This window comes from Scomber scombrus, chromosome 14 (genome assembly GCF_963691925.1).
Source record: "Scomber scombrus chromosome 14, fScoSco1.1, whole genome shotgun sequence".
Lineage (NCBI taxonomy): Eukaryota > Metazoa > Chordata > Actinopteri > Scombriformes > Scombridae > Scomber > Scomber scombrus.
In genome coordinates this window covers 9,686,116-9,711,306 of record NC_084983.1, presented here as the reverse complement: position 1 = coordinate 9,711,306, position 25,191 = coordinate 9,686,116, and the positions used below count along the sequence as shown (strand labels likewise).

Here is a 25,191-nt window from a genome sequence, read left to right as displayed (position 1 = left end):
TTACATAGATATAAACCTTTTAAATACTACATGTTATTTAATCAATTCAATATAAGCAGCTTTGTTCCCACTGTCAGTTCAAATGACATCCTACTAATGTTTATTCACTTCTCAGTTCATCACCTATAATATTCATGTTGTTTATGAGATTTACAAATTGATCTAGTGTTCATGATAGATACATATAATACTGTACATTAGTGACCATAGGTTCAGTTTGAGACACATTTCAGTTCACTGTCTTTGCAAAGTTTACAAATGAGTCACATGATCATATCTAGTCTGAATTCATCCTACTGTATTTTAGTGATCATCATACATCAGCTACACTTCAGTCTCCATCTGAAAACTGAAGCAACATGCACAGTAAACCGTAAAGAAGAAAATATCTATCTCAAGGTAATCAAGTGACAAAAAAGTGCAAGAAATATTAGATATAAAGATATGAGACGTTAAAAATCAACTATTTTGATCAAATAAAGTTAATATATGTGACTATTTTGACTTCGCAAGAAACTACATTTGCATTCTTTAAATCAGGTATTTCAAACTGTCTATGTGGCACACAATGTCAAACGTGTCAGTTTCTCTAAATCTGTGTGTAATTGTGCGTCTATTATCCAGCCTTATATTTATGCGACATTCTTCATTAATCCGTGGTTTTATTCCTCTGCTGCTTCTGGTTTGGTTTTGGTAAATCACAGCAGCAGACGTGATTTCTCAGGTCAAGAATTGTTTTATAAATAAATTGTTTTTCTATTGAAAGCCGTCACACATTTTGATGAGTCCTTACACGCTGTTCATTCTTGACAAGGACAGAAAAAGCAGAAGCATTGTATCACCTGAGTGCATCTCCTTCTTTCTGGCATGAATATATCAGCTCTGACCATATAGTCTCTGACATTTAGTGATCTGTGACGATAACCATAAACCTTAAATCATCAAATGTCAGAGTCAGAGTTTGCAACTGTTCTGATGTACCTCATTGTTCAGAGAATAAATACTGCGGGTCCAAGTCCTAGTGTTCGCCCTCAGCCTTAAACACTGAACCCAGCTTTAATTAACATCACCTGCATGCTCAGCAAAAATGTGCGAGAGCAGGAAGGTAAAAGGACTCAAAATGCTTTACAAGGAATGGAGCAGGAGGTTGTGAAATCACAATGTACCCAGGGCTCATATTTCCCAGTCAATAAAGTGGAGTGTTAACAGTTCAGTCTAGAGTGTATGAATTTATACTTAAGAAACACACATCTTTCTATTATTCTGGTATGCTTTCAGAATGTCCAGCAGGGTGTTCAGAGCTGTGTCGTGTAAATGATTTGAATTTGAAAATGATTTAATTCTGTATGGAAAAGATACACAAACAAATGTATCAGATTATTTATTTTTGGAACATTTCCCACAGGCGAGTTTCATGTGCACCAGAAACATGTTCCTCTGGCTGACCTCTGCACTGAATCCAGTTCAGCTACCTGGAGTATAAATAGATGAAACAAGTACAAGCATTAATACAAGCTTTTAATAGACTCTGGCTTCTAAACAAATACATTTATCTGCTTCAGCTGTACTGTGTGTTTACTACTAACATCCTGCATTACAATGGTGAACATGCTAAACATTTCACCTGCATCATGTTGTCATTGTGGGCATGTTAGCATTGAGCTAAAGCACTGCAGTGTCTATAAATACAGTCAGATCATGAAGAGGCTGGTGACTGTAGACTATTAGACTTGTTTTTACACCAGTTCTATTGAACTTCTATTATATTATTCTGAATGTTTTTCTGATTATAGCTTATTATTATTTTTAAATCAGTTAAACACTTTACAAAGCAAAAAATAAGTAGCAGGTGACTGTACAAATTCTACTGTAGGAAGAAAGGTGTAAAAATGTATGTGCAAAATTATTTGAGATTTCACACAAATGGCCAAGATAAAAAGCTTTGCATGGCAGCGTCCACTAGAGTGTGCAGATTCATTGTTGTAGAAGAAGGCTACATAGACTATCATTTCATTTTTGGAACATTTGCCAGAGGTGACTTTATGCATAAACCTCTGCTCTGGATTCAGGCAACACACTCACACACTAGGGTGTCATGTATAGGTTTAAATACTTTCAACAAACATAATAATTTATACAATTAACTGATTGTATTGATTTTAATTTGTCCAGTACTCTGGTTCACTGCTTAATGGTAATTAGCATTACATATAAGATGGTGAACATGCTAAACAATATATGTGCTAAACATGTATTAGCATTCAGCATACCTGTTATAGTGAAAACATTTTTTTATGAGTTGTATTATTTTTCAGTGACTGTAGCGGATACATTTTTACAAACCAAACCACTAAGTAGAGGTGACTTTCCAAATTTTAATGTTGAAAGAGAAGTCATTTGTAAGAAAAGACACCCCAATATGAAACACCTGTTACTTTAGTCCAACCACCAAACCTCAGCTACTGTGTGAAGCTGTTGAACAACATGACAGGCCTTTATTGTTCCTGCAATGCAAACAGGTCTATGACTGTGAGCTACAGAGCAGTAGGAGGTGATACATACATGCAGCCTTATTATGGCTCATTGGAATCCACAGTTCACAATGTCTCTTCAGCTATGCACCAAAGAGATCATTTTTTAGGACACGAAATCAGACATGACACAGTCCAGCTGCTATAAGATGGTGTTGCTTCAAGACCAGGCCAAGTGCAGCTGTCCTGCTGATGATTTCTTTTGGTCATCAGTAATATTGTCTGTGCAAACTGCTGCATATTGTTTGCTGCTAGGTGGAATTAAGCTTTGTGTGCTGGTGGGCTGCTGTGGAGGAAGGGGGGCATTTTGTGTGATATGGGCCATTGACTGCTTTTCCATAGCTCAGGAACAATAATGAGATTTTTTTTCTCCCCCTGAATATCAGTGCCGCCATTCAGCGCACTGATTGTGTTTATGAAATTGTGCATACATCTCTCAATGCTGCAGCAGGGGAAGGGAAAGCTATTTTCAAAACATTAGCAAATTGTTTTCTGTTATTGTGCAGAGATTGATAAGAGTATGTGTTGTCTAAACACACAAGCACGCACGCACGCACGCACGCACGCACGCACGCACGCACGCACGCACGCACGCACGCACGCAGGCACGCACACACACACACACACACACACACACACACACACACACACACACACACACACACACACACACACACACACACACACACACACACACACGCACGCACACACACACACACACACACACGAAAAAAAAACAAAAAAGCAAAATCATGCTGCTGTGGCCTGAGTTGCCTACTGTTCTTTCCAACCACAAAATAGGGAAAAAAAAACTAGGAACTATATTACTTTTCCTTCATTCTGTCATCAAGCTGTAATTATCTTTGAAATATTATTATTTTGGGACAGTGCAATGTAATTTACTATTATGGATCATTTAGATACTTCTAAACTACAGCTTATGTGGCGCTGTTAACATTTATTTCTATTTTACAGTATGTCATCATGCATTTGATTTCATGTGTATTACTGTACTTAACTGCTTTTCAACCAGTAAAAAAGACAAATGACCTTGAGCTTAACCTTTCTTCAGAAATCTCCCTCTGCATCTTCTCTGCGTATTTCTCACAAGCCGATATTGTGAGATTTCACACAGATCACCTTTTATCTGATAACAACCTTTTAGCAGCAGTGTTAACCAATGAAAATGCTTTTGTTCTATTCATGCACGGTAGGTCACAGCTCTCATTAATGTCTTTAAGAGGCAGACAAACTGATTTTTTGAGCTTTTCACTGCGTTGAAAAAGCATGGTAATTGTTGTATCATAAGAGCAATACTTTGGAGACACTTTTTAATGATACCGCATCACAACTGGATCACACTGCGTTGTGATGTGGCTTCTTGTTAACAATGCCTCCTGGTATCAGACATGTCGGCCCACTTTCAGACCATTTCTCTGAAATTTAACACACATCTTACAAATATAGTATGAAGGTTGTTAAAATCATTTTCTCTGTATTTTTTAGTTTAATACAACTAATTAACACAAATTAACTTAAGGCCTTTATTTTCATTCCACAACCAGAAACCATGGATTACCAGAACTATCCGGGATGACATAAACACATGCCCTGCAGCCTACAGCCTAGGGCTGCAGTCTGGGAACATGGATAATTATAAAGCCTACAATGTAAGAAGAGCAGTCAAGGAGGCAAAAAGGGACAATGGGAAGAAAGTGTAATTACTGTTCCAAGAGGGCAATCCCAGAAGCATGTGGAAAGGTAAGGACTACGACAGATTACAAGTCCATTCTCCCATCCTTGTCAAGAGCTGATGTGTCTCTAGCAAGTGAACTAAACTAACTTTTATGCTCGCTTAGAGTCCATCGGCAGCTGGCGAGCAAAAACAGCTGAAGCAGAGGTTAATGGATGGGTGGGTGCACCTTTCACACCTGTCAGCCTTTCTGAGCATGACGTCAGGAGGGCTTTCAAGTGTGTGAACACTAAGAAAGCAAGACCAGACAGTATCAGTGGTCAGGTCATCAAACTATGTGCTGACCAACTACCGCTGATATTCAACCTGTCCCCGGCTCAGTCTGTCAGACCCACATTGCTTCAAGAAGTAGTGTAGTGTAGTGATGAAGTGCTCTGAACAGCTGGTCAGGGATTACATCTGCTCCTCACAACCCAGCACATAGGACCAACTACAGTTTGACTACTATCCCAACTAATTAACAGAATATACCATAGGACACATCCTCCACACCACCCTATCTCACCTGGACAAGAAAGGGAGTTATGTGAGATTACTGTTCACTGACTGAAGTTCAGGGTTTAACACCTTGGTTCCCTCTAGGCTCGTTTGAAAGCTCAAGGAGCTGGGATTAAACGCCTCACTCTGCATGTGGATCCTTGAGTTCCTGATGGGCAGACCCTGAGGGGTGAGGGTAGGTGGACACATTTCTTCTATCCTCATCCTAAACACTGGAGCACTCCAAGGCTTTGTTTGAAAACCCTGCTGTTCCCCCTGTACACACACAACTGTAGCCACTTTCGACTCCAACACCACCACCAGGTTTGATGACACAGCTGTGGTGGGCCTGATCACTGATATCAATGAAAAGAACAACAACCTACTCCTACACATCAGCAACACTAAGTAGCTGATAGTGGACTTGGGGAAGAAGCATGGAACAAACTACGCCCCCTTAATATCCTCGGTGGAGAGGGCGGACAGCTTCAAATACCTTGGTGTCCACATCACTGAGGGCCTGACCTGGGAGCTTCATACTGACTCAGTGGTGAGGAAGGCAAGAGATCGATTGTTTGATCTCAGGTATCCCCTCAAATACTGAGGAATTTCAGTTCCTGCACCATTGAGAGTGTTCTGACTGGGAGCATCAACACTGTCTGGTACGGAATCAGCAACCAACAGGGCTGCAAGGCCCTGCAAGGATTGGTTTGTTCAGCTAAACATACAACCGACGGTGATTCCATTCTACTATTTACTCTGCCTAAAGGATATTTACACCTAGCACGGCAAGAATAAGATCAGGAGAATCATTAAGGATCCCAACCACCAAGATAATGACCATTTCTTCCTGCTGCGGTTGGGAAGAAGGTACTGGATACACTGAGAGACTCAGGAAGAGCTTGTACCCTCAGGCTAAAACCACCAGCTAGAAAATCAGCTTTAAACCTACAAATTTGCAGCACCTGGACGAGTAATCATTAAGTCATCGGTAATGATCCTATCAACACCAATATTCTTTCCCCACTTGGCATTTACGTTGTGTTTTTGCTCTGTCCTCCACTAATAATTGACACTCTTACCTGCCTCTACAGTCTGCTGCTCACTAGTTTGCTCTAAGGCAGCTATTGATTCTGGGGCATCAGATCCATGAAGACAATGATGATGAACAATGAACAGACAGCTGCATCCTCTGTGATCTGGGCCAAAACTGATGGCCTTTGTAAGCATGTAATGCCTCATCTGGCAGATAATATGAGAGAGAAGAGAGACACAATATGTGGATTTTCTGAGTCAGTTAGCTCATGGCCTCCTCTGCTTTTCATGCTGTTGGGTACATGCAGCTCACGAGTCTAATCACTGACACTGTAATTGCTTTGATTTAAAAAAGAAAGTGTATGTTTCTTTTCTGTAAGCGACTGAGTCACCTGTCTGCATTCATTCAAGCATGAATTGTAAAGTACAAGTGATTGTTCCTTTAGGGTTTATAGTTTATTTTTTTAATTTCTAATTAATTTGTAGTATTTGTTATTTTTCTACTTAAGCAGAAAAGGCGATGACTTTGTCGGTACCTTCACCTGGTGGAATGACACTCTGCTTTAGACCTCATAGTAAATCATCAGCATAATTTATATTTGGAGGATTAATGAAACATATCAAACTAATGCAATTAGAATAATCAAGGCTCTTGGAGTTTTGAAAAGAAAAATAATTGCATTACTAATACATTTGATTGAATAATTCATGAATATGTAAATGGTCATATAAATTCCAGTTTATTAAAGTTGCAGCTAATTTATTTTTTATCGACATTCTATCTATACATATATTTATAGTTTAATTTCATTGCCTAAAGATTTTGTTCATAATCCAGATGTACAATAATTTAAGGTATAAGATAATAAGACTCAGTTGGAGTCATCTATCAGATTAAGTTTTAGATTTCATTTGAAAGTCACTCCAGCTCTGTTTATGATCATCTCAAAGATTGCCAGTCTCCTCTGACATAATAAGTTAAATGAGCTCATGAGTGGTCTTTAAAATATAATAACTAAGACACAATGAAAGTCATTTGTGAAAGAAACTCCGTGCAGCAAACACACACTCCTGTTTATTTCTTACCTCAAGCTTCTCAAAAACATCCCGGGGACCAGTCTCACATATGAAGCGGTCTGCGTTCTTGGCTCCAGACTATTTGCCATTCCCAGAAGGTCATTTGGTTAATGCACATTTGAGTTTTCATGGACTCTTAACTAGTTTTTAATCAGCAGTTATTAGTGAATTGGAAGGCTGTGCAGGCGCATGACTCTCTGCCGGCGGGAGAGTGCCCATCAATGTCACGTCAATTTCCATGCCAAAGGCTACATTAGGCCTAGAGTCTGGGAGGAAACAGCCACCTGAGTGCCTCATCTCCCCATCCACAGCAGTCTTCCCATCAACTATTGACTCTATTACACAGCTCTGTCAAAAAAATGTTCCGCTTCAAAAGAGGAGCAACCATTACATGGCTGTGCAGGGAGATAATTTAGTGATGCACATAAAATTAAGTGCATAACCATTGAACATTGCTCATTATTGCACTTGAATTCTGACAATGCCAGGCTTGTGCGAGAATCCTGGACGCTTCCCAACCTTTCGTTCCATTCCCATTTTCAAGGTATAAACACAGCTTGATTATTTAGGCTGATGTACTATATAAATAGCTGTCATTTTCATCTATATCTAACCTACCTGTAATTGGCAATTAAACATGCCGGCATCTCAGACTAGCTCTTAATTACCGTTAATAAATGCTGAGGGGCCCTGAGGTGTCCTCTCAGGCTGAGGATCGGGGGGTTGTGAGTCTCCTGCAGCAGCACCACATCACAGCATGAATATGCATGCCAGCCAGGTATTCTTCAGCTCTCCTCTGTCTTTCAGACTGATGCACACAGAGGTGGCAGCAGACCGCCTCTTGAACTTCTTCATTACTCCTCCACAGCGGTCCGCAGCGTTGTTGCCATGCTGCATCCTCGCAGTGGCATTTCTGCACACTGTGGCTTGTTGTTTGTGTTTGCCAGGAGCTGTCACATTGAGCCTGTTAGTACTGGCCCATGGGAAATTTACACAGAGCCGCAGGTATGAGGTGAGGCCATCAGATGTGCTGGTGGTGACACGCTGCTCCATGCACACACACGTATAGCAAAGTTTATGGGTGTCACTGTATACACACACTGACAGTCACAACTTTTCCAACAACCTGGATTTGAGTGTTTTTGGATGAATCTCAAGCAACAGAGGTAAAACTTTTACAAGTGTTTATGACCTTTACCTATCACTATAATTAAGCAGCTGTAACACAATGTACTAATTTCCACCAAAGACTTGAATCCTTGTTTTTAAGGGCTGGTGAGTGTCAAGCTCTCTAATCATAATGGCACTTTTAATTAGCACTTAATTAAAGGCAGGTGGATTGGAAAGGTCAACCAGTTAGGTCTGTAAGTTAAAAACACAGACAGGGCTGAGTATCGACTGTTTGATGAATTTGTCTGCTAATTACAGCGACCAGGATCTGGACAAACTCCAGTCACATCTGCTGCAGGTTATTTCTAATATAATCACAAAGTCACATGTTAAAATCCAATTAAACATATTACTCATTTACATTTTCCAAAGTGTGCTTATGATAATTTTACATCTGTATTGCTATATCATCTAAATTTAGAGGTAATGTACAATGAATTTAACACTGTGACTTTGGCATCCAAACACATTTAAAAGTCAGTATATGCATGTATGAAAACATGTGCTATACTTAATCTGCATCATTGTGTGTTTGACATGTGAATGCACGTACCTTCTAACTGCATCCCACGCTCTTCTGTCAGAGAATGCACAAACTCAAAAGAAGCAGCCTCTGTCAGACTGAAAAGATTGTCCAGACTGTGAATTCCTGAAATCCAGACTGTCAATCAGGTTATCAGAAAAGTCATTACACAAACACAAAATGCTAAAATGACTGCAGTGTGATCTAAACTTCGAGTGCGGCGGCTCTGAAAAACAGAGCTGGGAACAGTATTGATCTGAGGCAGAATTATAGATCACCTTGTCTGAATGAGTGATGAAGCTGTCGGTCTGTTGGTCTCACCTGATAAGCGCCCACATTAAAAAAAAAAACCCTGATCCTTGAATTTCAATGCAAAGGTAACATTGTCTTTAACAATCATGATCTATCACACTAAACATTGGAATCTACAGGAGAATATTCATTAGATCATTATTATTATGCTAGATATGGAGTCATATTTGGGGGAATTCATCATTGTTTAGGTTAGGTGGCAGATTTCTTTTTTTTTTTTCAGTGGCTCATTCGCCTCAGAAAATGACTCCAAATCAGATTTTGGTTTCTGGCATCTGAAATGAAATTCTCCATTTCAAGAAAAAGCACAACTAATCACATTGTGACAAACACATCAAAGGTAACTCTGATCATTTTATGTGTGTGTGTGTGTATCTGCTCCACTGTTGGGCTCTAAAAGGCCTGTCAAGCAGCAGCCTGTTTACTCATCTACTCATCACATCCTCAGCCATTTATACAGTAAGCCTCAGCTAATATTAAAGCTCTCGATGTGATGCTGCTGATGGAAGATAAACCACTGGTGGATGCCGTACCTGTTCCTGAAAGCGCTGCATCTCAAACGCTGGAAGAGACCACTGAGGGGCAGCAGACTTACATGCCAGGGCTTGTTTGTTCCCCAAATGCATCTTAGTGCTCAGAATCTATTAATCCTGCTGATTTAAGAGTGACCTCCAAGGATCCCGGTGTCGACAATGCTGAGTGTGTGGTCGAGTGGAAACGTGGAATGGAAAAATCTTGTTTGTTAAAAAAAAAAAAGACACCCACACACAAACAACAACACTCACACACACAACAACACACACAAACAAAATAAACAGAAATGCTCCTGCACAGCTGAGTGTCTAGTTATGGAATGTCAGCTGATGCTGAACAGTATAGAAAGTGAATGCCTCTTGATGTGACGGTTCACTACATTATTATACATGAGATTCAAATGTTGAGATAAATAGAATCAGATTTACTCAGACAACACTGATACAATCAGATGAAATATATCCATCTTTAGCAAATATATTACAAAAGTAAAAATACAATGAAACAGTGAAAACAAGTAATATAACAATTCAGTTTATTTTATTTATTTTCCAGACAGACACATCAATTTCTGGACCACAGTAGAGGATGGAAACCTTTCACAGACATTTTTTTGTCAATATTATTATTTGAAAATACAAATATAAAATTAGACTTTCCACATTTGATATGTGAGAGACCCCCATCCAGTATTATTATTATTATTTTTTTCTTTTTAGTATATTTTACAACAGGGCTTAAGCAAGCCATATGATAACCTGAAAGATGCTTTCAGATGTCAGTCAAGTCTGTCTGTCTCTCGCCATAAAAAGTCGGTTAACATAAAAAAAAGGGGCAAGTGTTAGGAATGGGCAGACAGCAGTGAAGAGAGCTCTGTGCTCAGCCTGCAGAAACACGGAAGCACAGCAGAGCCTCACACTGCCGTCCATGCAGTCTGAAGAGCTTCCAAGCCCCCCTCTAGGCCATGCAGTCTGCTCCAAACTCGACAACACGCCAGGGGTGAACTCTCGTGTTGGTGAACATAAGCTAATAATGACACTTTGACTATATGAACCTGGTTTTAGCTGTTTGAGGAGTATATCTGTATACAGCTGAGGTCTCCAGTCTAATATTGTTCAGACAAGTTTAAATGAGGGCTGTGTGAAAATTGCAAATATATATTCATCTACACACATATATATTGCAATTGTGTGTGTATATATTTAGCAATGAGCGTGGGTGAGATGGCAATGGTTTGGACTGAAGGGGAAATTCACCCTAAAACACAATATTTCTGTCATCTTGAAGACTTCAGTCTGCGTTTGTGAGCATGAACAAATCTTTGTTATATCCTGAAACAAGAGAGTGGACACTATAAATGGTGAGAGTCACTTTGCGGACTGGGAGACTAACTTTGTGGTCACTGTGACAGTATCCAGTATCTCTCAGAGATAAGGGCACATTGTCTGGTTTAAAACCATTAGCACCACTATGAATAAGCCTCTTTTGGGTATAAATGCTCAAGAACATTAAATGAGCCTTCAAAGTCAGTCTAATTCACTCGAAATGGAGCAGAGCCTGAAACAGTTGTTCATATTCATAAAACAGATTCATATCCAAGATGACAGGAATGTGTGTGTGTGTGTGTGTCTGTGTGTGTGTCAGTGTGTGTGTGTGTGTGTCAGTGTGTGTGTGTCAGTGTGTCAGCGTGTGTGTGTCAGTGTGGTTTCAGGGTGGGATTTCCCAGAGCGGATGGGATAAATTGTTTGGCCATTGCCTAGCACTTGCCTCAAGATTCAAGTTTAAATGGATACGGTAGTACACTACAAATGTCAACACCTTCCAGGTTGACTTTTTTTCTTTTTTGATTATTTTTCTTAAACCAAGTCCCCTCCCTCTCCCCGAATGGATAAGCTAGTCTACTAAGATGTGTAACATTCATCAGCTGTAAACTGCTGTCAGTTTGAGATAAAATGAAATTACAGCAACAGAGCCATGCTACCTTAAAGTCCAAGCTACAGGATCACAAAACAATAGAGGAGGCCATTTTAATATTGTGTAAGGGGAAATGAGCCATTTTTTCTTTTTAAGTGGAAACAGTTAATAATAGCGTGAGAGCCATCAGGCGCTGCAACAGTGAAAAAAAAATGAAAAAAAAGAAGATTCTCTACTTGTTGCACTGTTATTTGTCTTTTAGGTGAAATGGCAACACGACTGGAACCAACCACAGCTCCTAATGAGCTTCTTGTGTGGGTTCGTAGGTGGCATTAATTATTAAATAAATTATTCAGATTAATAAATTCAAAAGGAAATTGCTACAAATGAACAGGAGGAACACTTTCTTTTATCCCATAAGAATAAAACTAAGTTGATACACTTAAATGCTTTGATTATTGTTATATTTATTGTTATTTCTAATATTCAGATATTTTTAACACTAAAATGTGCAAATGAGGTGACATTTTTTGAGGATAAGCATTAATACCTGGGACATGTTAAGTTTTCAATTCATTCTTGTTTTACTTTCCTTAGTTTAAAAAAACACTTTGGGGAAAATACTGTTTTTTTGTGTCCAATGATCACTTTACAATAAAATTGGATAATATTTGTCTTGCTAAACGTGGACATTAGCTGCTTTTGGAATGATTTTTTCTTTGCCTGTTTTTAAATATCTTGATGGATTCATTGGAATAATGTATTGATTAGCGTCACTAACAAAGCTGCCATTACTGTACATACAGTATCTCATTTGACAGTCTATACTGGATGACAAGAATGAACAGATACTAATGGTAGTTATTAATGTGACAATGTTCAATCTTAACACCCCACAAGGTGAAATAAACTAAATAACTGATATAAAATGCAAATTGTCTTTGATAAAAATTATTTTTTAAAAAACAATCTGCTGTTGGAGTGTGAACACAGCTTGAGCTGGGAAGCTGAATTGGCTTCACAACAGATTTGTTTTTAGCTTGAAACAGGCACACAGCTGCTCCTGTCTCACCTCTGGATGTCCTGTGGGACCTTTTGAGGAAACTGCACTTCAATCATTTAAATCTGAAGTTGGAATATGTGTAGTTTTTTGTACTTATTATAATAATCTCATCTTGTCTGATTTAGCTCAGCACTCAGCTTCAGGGTGCCGCTCCCACATCAGGAGATTTAACCATCTATTAATCAGCCTCAAAATGCACTCCAACCTGTAACACCTGCTGCTATTCCTGTTAAAGTCAGAGCTTTTTTGTTTCATGCAGTCTTTTTACTCTAATGCCTCTATAATGTCAATATGTGTGAATGCCATTTATAATTATGAAACAAAATACTAGTGCCCAGGGTTTAAGATTTAAAAATACTAATGAAAGTTTTAAGAGAAATGAAAGTCTGAATGAGATTAAAATCAGTATTATTTAAAAATAATTATGCCAGAGGCATCTGGGATATTTCCAAGGTGTACAAAACATTAAAAGATATAACAGATAAAACAGCACTATGACTCATATCATGACTATTGTGGTCATCATTGGTATGTCACTTAAAAAAATATTAAAGATTTTTTTTTTTTTTTTTACATAAAATTGTATTCATGATTATAGCTTGTGTCCCTCTTTAAGAAAACCCAAAAAACAATCAAAAATAAACGTTTTGCATATCTAGCATTAGCATTTAAGGTAGTATGGCACACCCCTTTTAAAACATTCAAGGGTGGGGATCCAAATAATGCCTTGTGTACAATTCCATCTTACAGCAACGGTTTCTCTATTGTTCATCCATGAGAGCTTTGGTTAGCTGAAACCATGTGAGAGTGGTAAAACCAACAGAAAACATACAGGGAATAAATTACAAGGAACCTCTAAACAAAAAATAATTGTCTGCAAATATATCTGAATAACATGATCATTTAGAGAAAGGTCTATCTTGACTGGTCCTAAATCCACTATTCACTACAAGTATTATATTAATGAGTCCTATATAACATCTACTTGTAATTACAGGAGATAGAAAAAGAGCGCGAGAGGGAGAGGGATAAATATGAGAGAAAGGAGAGGTAGAGCGAGGGAGAACAACAAAGAGCACTACACTGGTATCAAAGACAGCACTCTGTTTACAAGTTAACTGTGATCTCTTTACACACTAATGAAATACATGAATGATCAACAAAAGATAGTAGGGTTTCTGAGGATGGGGAATGGAAAGAGAGAAAGCAATGGATGCACAGTACATTTTAATAGTATATTACAATTATTAATATATAAACCACAAAGTATCAATAAAACTCTGATTAAACTTGAAATCAGCAAAGAAGCATCTTTCTTTTTTTTTTATAGTTTTGTATTTCTTATTTTCTTTTACATTTGAACATTACAAGGGTATTTTTTTTTCTCTTTACTCTTTAAATTATTACTTGATCACACCTCCATGTCATTTACTTTAAAAGTATCCAGCATATTTCTTTACCTGGTTGTTTTGAAATGAAAAGTAATGAGACAAGAACTGGGTAAAATGAAAAACAACAAATACATCTGCAGCAGGTAAAGTATTTCAGAAGACACACCATTCATTCCATCAGTGACTTTAAAAACCGGACTGCACTCTGGAGCACTATTATTATTATTATTATTATTATCATCATTATTATTAAATGTTTGTCATGAGTGAAATCATTAACCACACATACTGTGTAAAACCTGGTGCAGCGACAAATAGTGAATAATTCAGTGTCATCTTTTGACCCTGTATAAATACCTTTAGATGAGTCATGGGTCTAATATATAAAGAAATCCAAAGGTGTTGCCTCAGTACACTGCGACATGTCAGTTACTATTTCCCAAGCTGTTAACTCACCTCACAATTTTGAAGCGTTTGTCTAGTTTAGAATACATTAACCCCAAAAAATCCTTCATACTATCCCAAAGCACAGGGCCGTTTTTTTTGTTTTTTTTTAAAAAGCCAACATATACATGTGCAAATAGGAAATGGCCTGTACTTTACTACTCACAGTGCAATGATTACTCGCTTTATTACCTTTCAGTGTTTTCATTTATTTTGCCACTAGAAATAAATTAAAACCTGCCAATGATTTCCACGGTAGAACTCACAAGGCTGAGGTATGGTATCAAAATGTTTACTTTCCTAATTCATTCAAAAAAGAACTGATTCAGAGAACGAGCGTTTTACATAAAAGGCTCTCGCACAGAGCCCAAGATATTCGTGTTCCAAAAATGAATCAGGAACAAGCAGGATGTAACCAACAGTAACATACGACTAACAAGATCCTCTCAGGAGTATAAAAGTGTCAGGATGCACAGAGCACTGTAAAATGCCTGGTTCAAGTTCTAATCTTCACATCTAAGTACAGTGTGCTTTGGATTAAATCATCTTTTTTTTTTTCACTCTCTCTTTGAAATGATACTGATATCTTAACAGTTAGACAAAAAGATACCAATCAGGATCTTTTTTTTTTTTTTTTTTTTTTTTTAAATTATTATTATTATTTGTTAAAACTGTGTTGATTTAACTCACTGGTTGTAAATTTGCTGGTATGACACTTGTAAAATTATTCAGCTTCGGTATTTACAGAGCAAGTGTGTTCTGTTTGTCTCCGGGGTCGTTACCGTCTTCCAGCAGAAAAGTAGAATAATAAGTGTTTACAGCTTTTTCTTCTATTCACACGCTATAACATGTTTCTTTGACACACCATCACAAAAATATGCTATTCTCTCACTGAGTTGGTTATATGCAGTGACTGGAATAATATGTACAGCTACATTTCTTTTTCTCAAGTTTGAATTCACAATGTAGTTATATGAAATTTGTTATAGCATATATATATATTTCTAAACAACAAAAACAACACTTATAAAAAAGGACCATAAAAATATTGGAGTCCTCTTTGTATTGCCCAAAAATAGGTAATTATGGTTAACAATGAGACATCACAAGAAATAAAACAGCTACTAAGATTTATTACTTAGATACCCTCTTAAATTTTTCCTTAAACTTGATTTTTTTTTTCTGCGAGTCTTTCCACACTGAGCTTCCTTTGTTTTTTTTTTAAGTGGAAAGACTGAAATGCAACATCCAATCCGCTTTTCCTTTACACTAACCGATACAAAGATGAAGACATGACTTGCAGATATTCTTGGCTATGACCCCCCGTACTTTAAGTTCAAACAAAATCCATTTACACAAATATACTAGAAGATAAAATAAAAGCAACACCAAAAAAAAATCAAGGTTGAACTAAAATAAGTTTCCTAAAAACTAATCAGAACAAAAAAAAAAGAAAAAGAAAAAGTAAAAGCTAACAGAGGAAGGAAATAGGTGGATGAAATCGACGTGAAACATCATACCAAACCAGGTTGTAAAGTTATAGGAGGTTTGGGATATAGTACAGCAGTTGTTATTTTTCTGAGATGACTAACGTTTTCTTTTCTTCTTCATATGGTTCCGACTTTTCGTTGTTTTTGCCTGGGTGACGCTGTAGTGCTTGAAGTTGGATAGCATCACCTGCACACAAAGCCAATTAGAAACTTCGTCCTGTCTTTCCTGGGCCACCAGATATACTCTGCTGGGTGATAAAAAAAAACAAGAAGGATGACAAGAGCATTAGAATGAGTTCAGTTAATAATCATAATGTACTACTGAGAATAACTGTGACATGGAAATGACAGAAATATGTGATTGTTAATATAAATTCCTGATCAAATATTTTGGTATTAGCCCACAAAACACAGGTTTGAAAGAAATATTGGTTAATTAGAGCAGGTGAAAACTTACAATACTGTGGCTGCAGGCATGACATGACACACGTTTAACAAGTTGGTTAGCGATCATGCTCTTAGTCATTATTATACTGCTCAGATTGCTTAGCTCTAATATTAGCTGAAAAACTGATTAAACAATTTAAACACATGTGTGCACAGTGAATAAACTCAACACGCGCCACACATCCAATCTACAAAATACAGCATAAAAAAAGTTCTTGGAGCCATTCTGAAAGGGGGCACAATGTTAGCAATAATACTTAATGATGCAAAGCTATTAAGTCTATTAGTAAGAAGTTTTAGATTTGTTGGAGTCATGGAGGTGAAAGGGTGGGACGGCAGCTCTGCCCTTAGAAGAGCAGAGCTGAGGTCATGTGGTGACATCAAAAACATTATGAACTGCTCTGTGACGCACTGTATGCCTGACATAAGGTTGGCACTAGTTAAATATGTGGAGGGCTATTTTAGGATGAGAACATTTCAAAATCGTTAATCATAAGGAGAAAAAAAAAGCAAGAAAAATGGACAGAACTGGTAGTAGGTGCGACTGCATGACTTAAGGATTCATTTTTCTTTAAGTCACGCCAACAAATTGACCACGATTACATTTCTTGATGTTAATAATTTCCTCCGCCATCTTTGTATCCACACGTCAAGCGGACCACCTCCCTCACTGCTCTGGATTGGTGAAGAGATAAAACATTCTGTCGCTTTTTTACTACCAGCTCTGTCATTCTGAGGAGGTGAATAAACAAACCAATAATGCCATGAACATATATTAGAGAGAGAGAGAGAGAGTGATAGAAATGCACAGTAAATAAAATGCAATACCTCTGATGAGATGGCAACCGGCCACCTGCTCAATGGTATCCATTTGTAAAAGCTGTCGCAATCAACGGGCCCTAAAAGTGTACAGTTAGTGCTTTTGTCAGTATGCATTTCAAGGAAAGAAAAGTGAGTATCATGTCAACCTTTTTTTTTTTTCCCCCCCCATCTAGCATGAATGTGTACTTGATTCAGTTGGATCATGTTCAGTAGCAGAGCGGGAGGCTATTGTCACATATATATTAACACAGATTGGTTCCGTTTTCTTGTAATGGAGAAACAGAAGAACTCTACATTACTACAGGAAAACTCTTCTAATGGTTAAAGATGTTAAAAAAACAGTTAGACATACTGTTTAAAGTAGATGGATTCATACTGATTTTAATCATTTAAGACACAGTTACTTCAAATCATTGGATTTTCTATGCCAACACAGTAGTCAGGTTACAATAACCTCAGCAGACAACAGTCTAAATAAAAATATGTGAAGGAGGTAATATACATAGACGATCCCCATTCATGCTAACGTACACAAGCGATTGAATCTGAAAGCACGCTGAGAATAAGATCATAAACACCCCTCTGTAATATCAGTGTGGTTTGGAGTATTGAATGGTTTTCATTATGTTGCTCTGTTATCAGGACACTGTGAGCGCTGCTGCTGCTGACAGGTCTGTAGAAACCGTCGGATTCAAACACAACAGTGAAAAGAGAAGCACTTTCAACAGCGATTATCTGTCTTTATCACCTCAATCAACTAATTGTGCTCTAATTGTCTTGCATATAAAAACAGTTAAGTTCATTACTGCTTCTTCACAGTGGCTGTTTTGATATTGGCTAAAGGGATTAATAAAACCACTGGAGCAGAAGAGCGAGGGACAAAAGCGCCCGAATCTCAAGTCATCCGTGAGGTTGTGACATGTGATGATCTTACATGTATTTAGTTCAACGGCAGCTCCGCTTGGAAAAAAAATAAATTATAAAGCACATTTTAGTTCTGAATCATTTCCTATTTTAATGTTCTGAATAGAGAGATCATCTCGCTGAGAGCAGAGTCAGAGGCCTGCCGCATCACCTCTCTGCTTTATTACACGCTGTTTGATTCACTGGGTAATTCTGAAGTGATTTAGTACGTACGGTAGTATCACAGGCACGATCTGACTTTCTGTCAGGATAGCACAAAACCTGCCCTGATTTATATTTGGTAAATTAAATTCTTAACACTGAAAAGAAAAACAGACTGTTTCATAAATTAGCCCTTCTCAACAGTTTTTAAGTAAATGTGATGAAAAACCAAAACATTTGGATTTAGAATTTGTTGCGCTGAAAGACATTCACACGTTCTCTAATACAACACTAAACCTCACGATGGTAACAAACTGTTGCAACAAACGGAAAATAATGGAAACAAATCGCCTCATTTCCATCTGTAAACTATCTGCTGGTAAATCTGCTTTGAAAATGAGCCAGCCTGGTCTTTCATTACAAATATTTTGCTTCCTACACAGAGACCAGCAGATTATGGCGGATAGCCAGTGGACCTAAAACAATTAATAAGAGAGGCTTTGCTTAGGAAGCAAAACGCTAATAAAATATATTTTTCTGTTAAGCTCTGTTTTTGTTTGGATATCATAAATCAATTATACATACTTGCTTCAATTTAAATGAGCTATTTGCACATTTGCTCTGGGTGACACTATCCCATACTGACAATGCCAAACTACTGCTATGTCTCACATTCACTTCAGCCTTGCTCAACTCTCACACTTAGTCCCATTGATTGTATGTATGATATAAGCTACTATTTCTCAGAAGAGATGAACAAAAATGCCACAACTAACGCCTGACACCACTGCATACCTACGACCACACAAAATGATAAATCCATTTAAAATACACAACACATGACTAGTAAATCATTTCTCACATAGCTAAAGAATACAACTCTAACCTTTCTTGTACTTTCTGGTGACTGTAGTAGGAAGTTCAAGTTAATGACTGTAAAGTTGGGAAAGGGTGTCTTCACCCTGTAGTCTTGCAGCGCTTGCTTTCAGTGCTAATGGGCTCGTTGTTATCCCACCTCAGTAAAGCCATGCATTAATTAGCTTCTTTCAGAAAGCAGGTGTTATTGTCATAACCTATACTGTGTCAGTCAGTTCAGTTGTGTAAAACAGTACAAACATGCCCTGCCAAGCCGAGCAGTGAGTCTATGAGCTTAGCCCTGCTCCACCTCGCTGAGGGCTGTAAAATTCAGATGGTAAAATTTTAGATTCATTATTCACAGAGGCTCACGGTAGACTAAAGTAAACAAATAGTTGTTTTAGTCTTGTGTTGGAGTGCTTGAGCTTTGTCCCTTCATTGACTAGAAAGTCTTGGACATAAGAATTTTTTCCCTACTTGGTGTCAATAAGTTTAGTGTTGAATTTAAAATGTGTCTTATGTATAAAAGGGTCATCTAAAATTGACTTCATCTGCTATAATGTTGGAAAATAATTCTTGAAAAGAGGATCCAGGTTCAATTCTGTAGCTTTATTATTTCAGCATCCTCAGAATCACTCTCGCCAGATGTTTAAAAGTTAATCTCTCCTTATTTTAGACTTGGGTTTACTATTTTTCCTTAAGCCACTGTATCGCCAGGCTGCATCCTCTTTGTCAAGAACACAGAGGCTGAGACCTTCAGAGCATTTTTCTGGTTGCTTCTTTGTGATTACAGTTGGAGCAAGAGGCCAGATTATTATTAACAGGTTGCTGCACATCAGCTAAACGGACGCACACGGAAAAACAGAGTTCATCCACAAAAGGTTTGAGACATAATCAGACTCTTTGTTGTGGTCACCTCTACTAGCCCTACTAGTCTTACATATACGAGTTGACATGGCAACTGGCAGCTAACTGATCAGCGAGAAGAAATGTGCAACAGCACCTGGCTGGGAAGCTACACCTGGACAAGGACACCGACGGAGACAAAACCTGCTTGGAAGCAGTGTCGGAGCAAACCCGAGCTCTGGGACAGATGGGTTTCTAAAAATAAAGGGAATTTGTTCTGTGAAGGTGACACAGGGTCTGAAGTGAGGTGATTTGTGCAACAGCTAAGGGGAAAAAACATTTGCATTTGACACAGATAACTTTCAGAGCTAAGATGGGGTTTACCCTGATGCACAAAATGCTTATGGGACCTATGACCTCAATACAAGTAGAGACATTTCTGCAAAGAAAATATCTAAACTCCTGGACTGCACTGAATGTTATTTCGTGCTTGCAATTACTAAAAGGCAGGTGCTGTCAAATGATAAATTCAGAGTATATTGTAGTAGAGTTAGTAAATTCTACTGTTTATAATAAAAACGTAGCTTTTACAGAGCTTGACAATCACATCAGCGTGTATTGGCTTAGTGTCTTAGATTAGTGGTGGTTTTTCCGACACAGACGAGACAGTTAAGTTCGAGGTACGATCGGACACGACGGGAAGTCTGCATTCGAGTACTCACTGTGATGCTGGGGCCAAACCCAGAGCCAGGCTGAGGGCTAGCAGCACTGATGTAGTTGCCCACAGCTGAATCCTGGCTGCTAGGTCCGTACAGGTCAGCCACAGGCCCTGGACTGTTAGCACCTGGGAAACCTCCGGGCCTTGAAGGGTTGGTGCCTGCATACAAACACAACAAGGAGCAGAGCAGCTCAGAAACACCCAACAAACGTCAGTACCACTCTTATCTCTAACTGACTTGCTATAACTCAAACGGACACATTTAAATCAGAAGAACACATTACTGGATTCATGTTCGTCTCAAAGGACTTTAATTCATTGTTCAGATTACAGGTACGAGATAATTGCTGCTTGTAAAACAACAAATTCAATTTCATTTGGAATCTGTCCAAAAAATGGTGCAGGATTTTGGTTTAAAGTATTTTAAAGAAAAAACAAATCAAGGGTGAATCCAGTATGATATTCTAATAATAATCTACATGCCGTGTGTATTATGCATAGGAGTAACATTCACTTTGTATAATCATGCACAACACAAAACAAGCACACTGCTAGAAATACTTCCACCATGCTAATAAACTAGTAAGGTTGCAGTGTAAATGTTGCCATGCAGAATGTGAAGGAGTACTTGTAAAACAACATCGGCTGTTGAATCAGAAGAGTGACTCAGTATTATCATATTAAGAAGGATGTGGGATTTCACGTTTTTGAACATTTGAGGTATTTTATAATTCCTAGACACCAGCAAGAACCTCCTTAAAAATATTCTCAGTACTGCTTTCAGCTTTTCAAGTCTGCCGGAGTAACTTCAGGCGTAAAGCAAAAGAGGTACATGAGACGAAAGAAGGAGGCATAAGGGGGAAATATAAAAGCTTGACCCGAGTTCATCTGCAGGTCCAAACTCGGGGGGATAAAAAAGAAATACTGTACATGACTTACCACCTTTGCCCTGTGAGTAAGAGCAACTCAGACTAATAAAATGTCTTTTGAAAATCCAGATGCCTACTAAAGGCCAATAACACTGGCAATACACGGGGAAAAAAACAGCCGGGGAGAAAGAAAAATGTGAATCTCTTAACAGCAATCTCCTCTGCTGTCAGCTTCACATAACCCTCTGTCTCACCCTTATTCACAGACAGACTGCGAAAAAAAAAACTGTACAGCTGCATTAAAAAGAAAAATCTTCCGACCACAGAAGCTGCTCGATCTTGTGTATATATGAGCTCATGAACCCTGCGATGCCTGAGAGGAAATCTTTGTATATGTGTGAGGGAAAATACACTGTAGTTGCAGTACATCCAATGAGTTGATGCTCACACACATGACGTATAAAAACTGTATCATTGCCACCTTGTTTAACATATCACTGCTCCATCAATCAAAGCTATATTAGACAGGTTAGATCAATTAGAAACACCTGAAAACATACTCTAGATATCTGTGTATAGTGCTCCGTAGAAAAATGAAGCCATCTAACTAAACACACATCGAGTGCAGTTGACACTGCTGTTTAACTGTAAGGACTTTAAACAGTGAGCAGCTAGTGCTCTTATCTTGCCTGCACAGCCCCCAATAGGCTGGCTTATTATATAATTAAGGATTTTTTCAGTTGAAATGGCAATCCTCATTTCCTGTGACTGGTGATTTTTATTAGAGTGTGGCACACCCCTCTCCCTATGAAACTGCTTTTTTTTCTCCTTTTAAATATAGAGGCTTCATTTGTTCTTTAGCTTTGGGAACAAAACAATCCCAAGTGTAATGTGGGTCACAATGTTGTTCAGAATAAAGTCCACTGTAAAACTGACTAGTGTGTTACTATTCATTTTTTATTTTATTTTTTTTAAACAAGGAATGATAGTCTGTTTAAACTATGCTGCAGTTTTTTTGCACTCATGGGAGAGATACATTGTGACTCAAAGGATAAAAAAGACAGCAGAGAAAATCATGTAATGTAGGATTTCTGTGTCTTAGATGCTTTGAAAGAAAAAATGGAAATAACTGAATTAATGAACATCTGCAGTAATGTCTCACTCTATACAGAATACTGTGCACCACATTGCCTGCCTGTGTCTTTCACTTGTTTCACTTTACTTCTCTTAAATGTAGTGCTGAAGTACAGATGTAGGCAAGCTTTTATCAATGAGATTTGCCATCAAACTGCACATGGACATACTCCTATTCTCCTTTTCAGACTGATAATCTGTGCAGTACAGTCTTCATCTGTGGCATTTACTCACCATAACAGTGATAGCAGTGATGAAGTAATACATTATGGTGTCCAGTAATCAGCATCAAAAGGCACCTAATGTACACAAAATCTAATTGTTTTTTCTGTATCTGTGCTTTTATCTAATCTAAGCAAACATTCAAATAGCCTCAAATTCACTTCCTCCTTTTCTTGGAAATGACACAAGCCCCTTTCTTACTCTCATGTCCACTATAATATACTATAAATCAACATGTTACAACTAAATGAACAGAGACAGTGGCATTGGTGTGGGTCTATGCAGTGATGTATCTTAGTGGGTAATCTTCGCCCTGCTATGAAACACTTCACACTGTTTACAGATCTAAAGTTTGTAGAGTGTCTCTAGGAAATGCCAACATCTGCTTGAGGCAACGGGCCAACACTTTTAATCATTTTGGGTTTGGACTCTCGTCCAGTCTGCTAGGGCCATCGGCAGCTCCCGTTTTATTAATCCAAAAGGGTAAGAAGACAGCCCCTTCAGTTTTAGTTTTTAGTTTTTGTTACTATTACTGTGAAGAGGAGCTGGAGACACAGGAGTGAAGGCACATGATTTAAGCCCAGCAGGGGCACATGAGTCTGCAGAGACAAGGAAGCTAACCACTGTGTGTAGGTGTCACCAACAACAAGACACATTCCCCACACTGCAAGACAGCCTTCCACTAAACTACACTTCCTTTACTTACAGCTACCTTAGATGGCTTAAACATCGGTGGTACGTCATGTCAGTGTAAACATGATCATGAGAATATCATTATCAGAAGAAAAATAAAACAAATACTGTAGCGTTTAAAAAAAAAGAAAAAAGGTTGATCGTGAAGACTATGGTATGCCCTTAAAGAAAGAGCATTCACTTCTAAAAATTTTGAAGCAGTACATGCAGGTATTGAAATGTCAGAGTGTGGTGTAGTTGACTCGTCAGTGAGATCTCATCCCTGGCTGTTGAAAGCTATGATTATATAAAGGTAGACAAGAGAACATCAGAAAAAGCACAAAAGATGACGTTTCACAGAGTAATGGCTGTATTATGCAAAAATGTTGTCTATTAAGTGTTCAACATCATACAGCATTTCTATAGTTTTCCTGGCCAGACTCTGACACTAATAGAATCATTCTTACATTTAAAATCCTTAAATGACAATCACTCTGACACGTACTCACTCATCTGCTATTCAAAATTCAGATAAACCTGAGCTCTTTTAGAGAGGCCAGTGTAGTCTCCGACATCATCAGTAGTTACTTTGCTCACATGCAAATGAAGGATTACATTCTCTATGTGTTGGCCCCTTATGTGCAAGCAGGGGCCGGAACATAACTTCACAAAGAAACAGAAAATCTACATTAAAAATTGAAAAAGGAGGAAAAACATGCAATGCTATTTTATCAGCAAGACGTTTTTATATGTTTGTTTTTTTGAAGGGGGGATATTTTTTTCTTTCATTGACAAAAGCAAGAGAAAATGTAAAATCATGATAATAATAATAATAATCATAATAATAATAATAATACTAAAAACAATAATAAATTAGACCATCTGCATGGAATAATGTCATGAGTCAAACTGAAAAGTCCAAAACGTGGATGAGATAGATGCGCATATACAAACCTGGGTTCTTAAATTGATCCGGGCTGTGTAGGTGCTGGAGGGGGGAGTTGCAGGCGGAGGTGGCATGCTCACTGTGCAGCATCTGAGCCGCTTGGGGCCCCAGGGAGCCATAGTCAGCAAAGGAGCAGGGCCCCCCCCTCTGGTCACTGGGCGCAGAGTAAAACCCATAATCGGGGAGGCCTGGGAGATACAGTATAGGGTGGGGAGGGGGAGGGGACTCCATCATTGTGGATATAAACTTTTTCATCGTCAAAGTCAATGTCCAGATTGTTGAGCATAGCCTGTTGGTGTGTTCCACCGTTTTTAGTTGACATCCTTGCATTTTGTCTGCTTTAATTGGCCCTCCCTGCCCTCCCTCCCCAGCAGCTCCTGCCATGTGGCCAGGCCCCCCAGACATATGGTCCATGTTTGATACGCTAAGCTGTATCATATACACTAGTTCTACAATTATTGATACAAACTATCTCTGCCTGAAAGGATAAAAGTAAGATACAAGCTCGTCAGTTTACTTTAATGTTATGACTTGATTCAAATGGACCAATAACAATAAATACAAAATATACAGTGAAGGCCACAGCTTTGATATTTTGGCTTTTGAATAATTGACCTGTGTCCCCCATGTTTCCTTGCAATCATTAAGAAGTGAGATGAAACTGAAGAATCATTAAAACACAGGTCAATACACTTCTCATTTCAAACGTCGACGTACCTGAAGGAAGCTTGAATGAAAGAAACACAAAGCGCACCAATCAATAATTAATTTAAAGCCTCTTTTTTTGACAAATAGCAACAGATGATAAGGTTTGTATGTGAATGAGATACAGAGACATTCATGTTTATTGATGATAGGCATTGTGAAGTGCACTGAGTACT

The 25,191-nt window shown here is 38.2% G+C and overlaps 1 protein-coding gene and 1 long non-coding RNA gene across 7 annotated transcripts in view; one reads left to right on the top strand and one right to left on the bottom strand.

Moving 5' to 3' along the window:
• The first annotated feature begins 9,941 nt into the window (after positions 1-9,941).
• Positions 9,942-15,694, top strand: LOC133994579 (uncharacterized). The gene is made up of 2 exons (XR_009927111.1): positions 9,942-11,079; positions 11,124-15,694. It is a non-coding gene; the product is annotated as an uncharacterized LOC133994579 (long non-coding RNA).
• LOC133994578 (RNA-binding protein Musashi homolog 2) overlaps positions 13,604-25,191 on the bottom strand; it is a 243,370-nt gene continuing 231,782 nt past the window's right edge. For 3 of the 6 annotated variants that reach the window (XM_062433902.1, XM_062433903.1, XM_062433904.1), the window contains 3 exons: positions 20,472-20,626; positions 16,990-17,060; positions 13,604-15,962 (listed from right to left, as the gene is read on the bottom strand). In XM_062433902.1, coding sequence (XP_062289886.1) covers positions 17,019-17,060; positions 20,472-20,626 — 197 coding nt within the window. In that variant the 3' untranslated portion in view covers positions 13,604-15,962; positions 16,990-17,018. Of the gene's footprint in view, positions 15,963-16,989; positions 17,061-20,471; positions 20,627-24,318; positions 24,499-25,191 lie in introns of all 6 variants that reach the window. The other 3 variants (XM_062433898.1, XM_062433901.1, XM_062433900.1) reach the window with 2 other exon arrangements.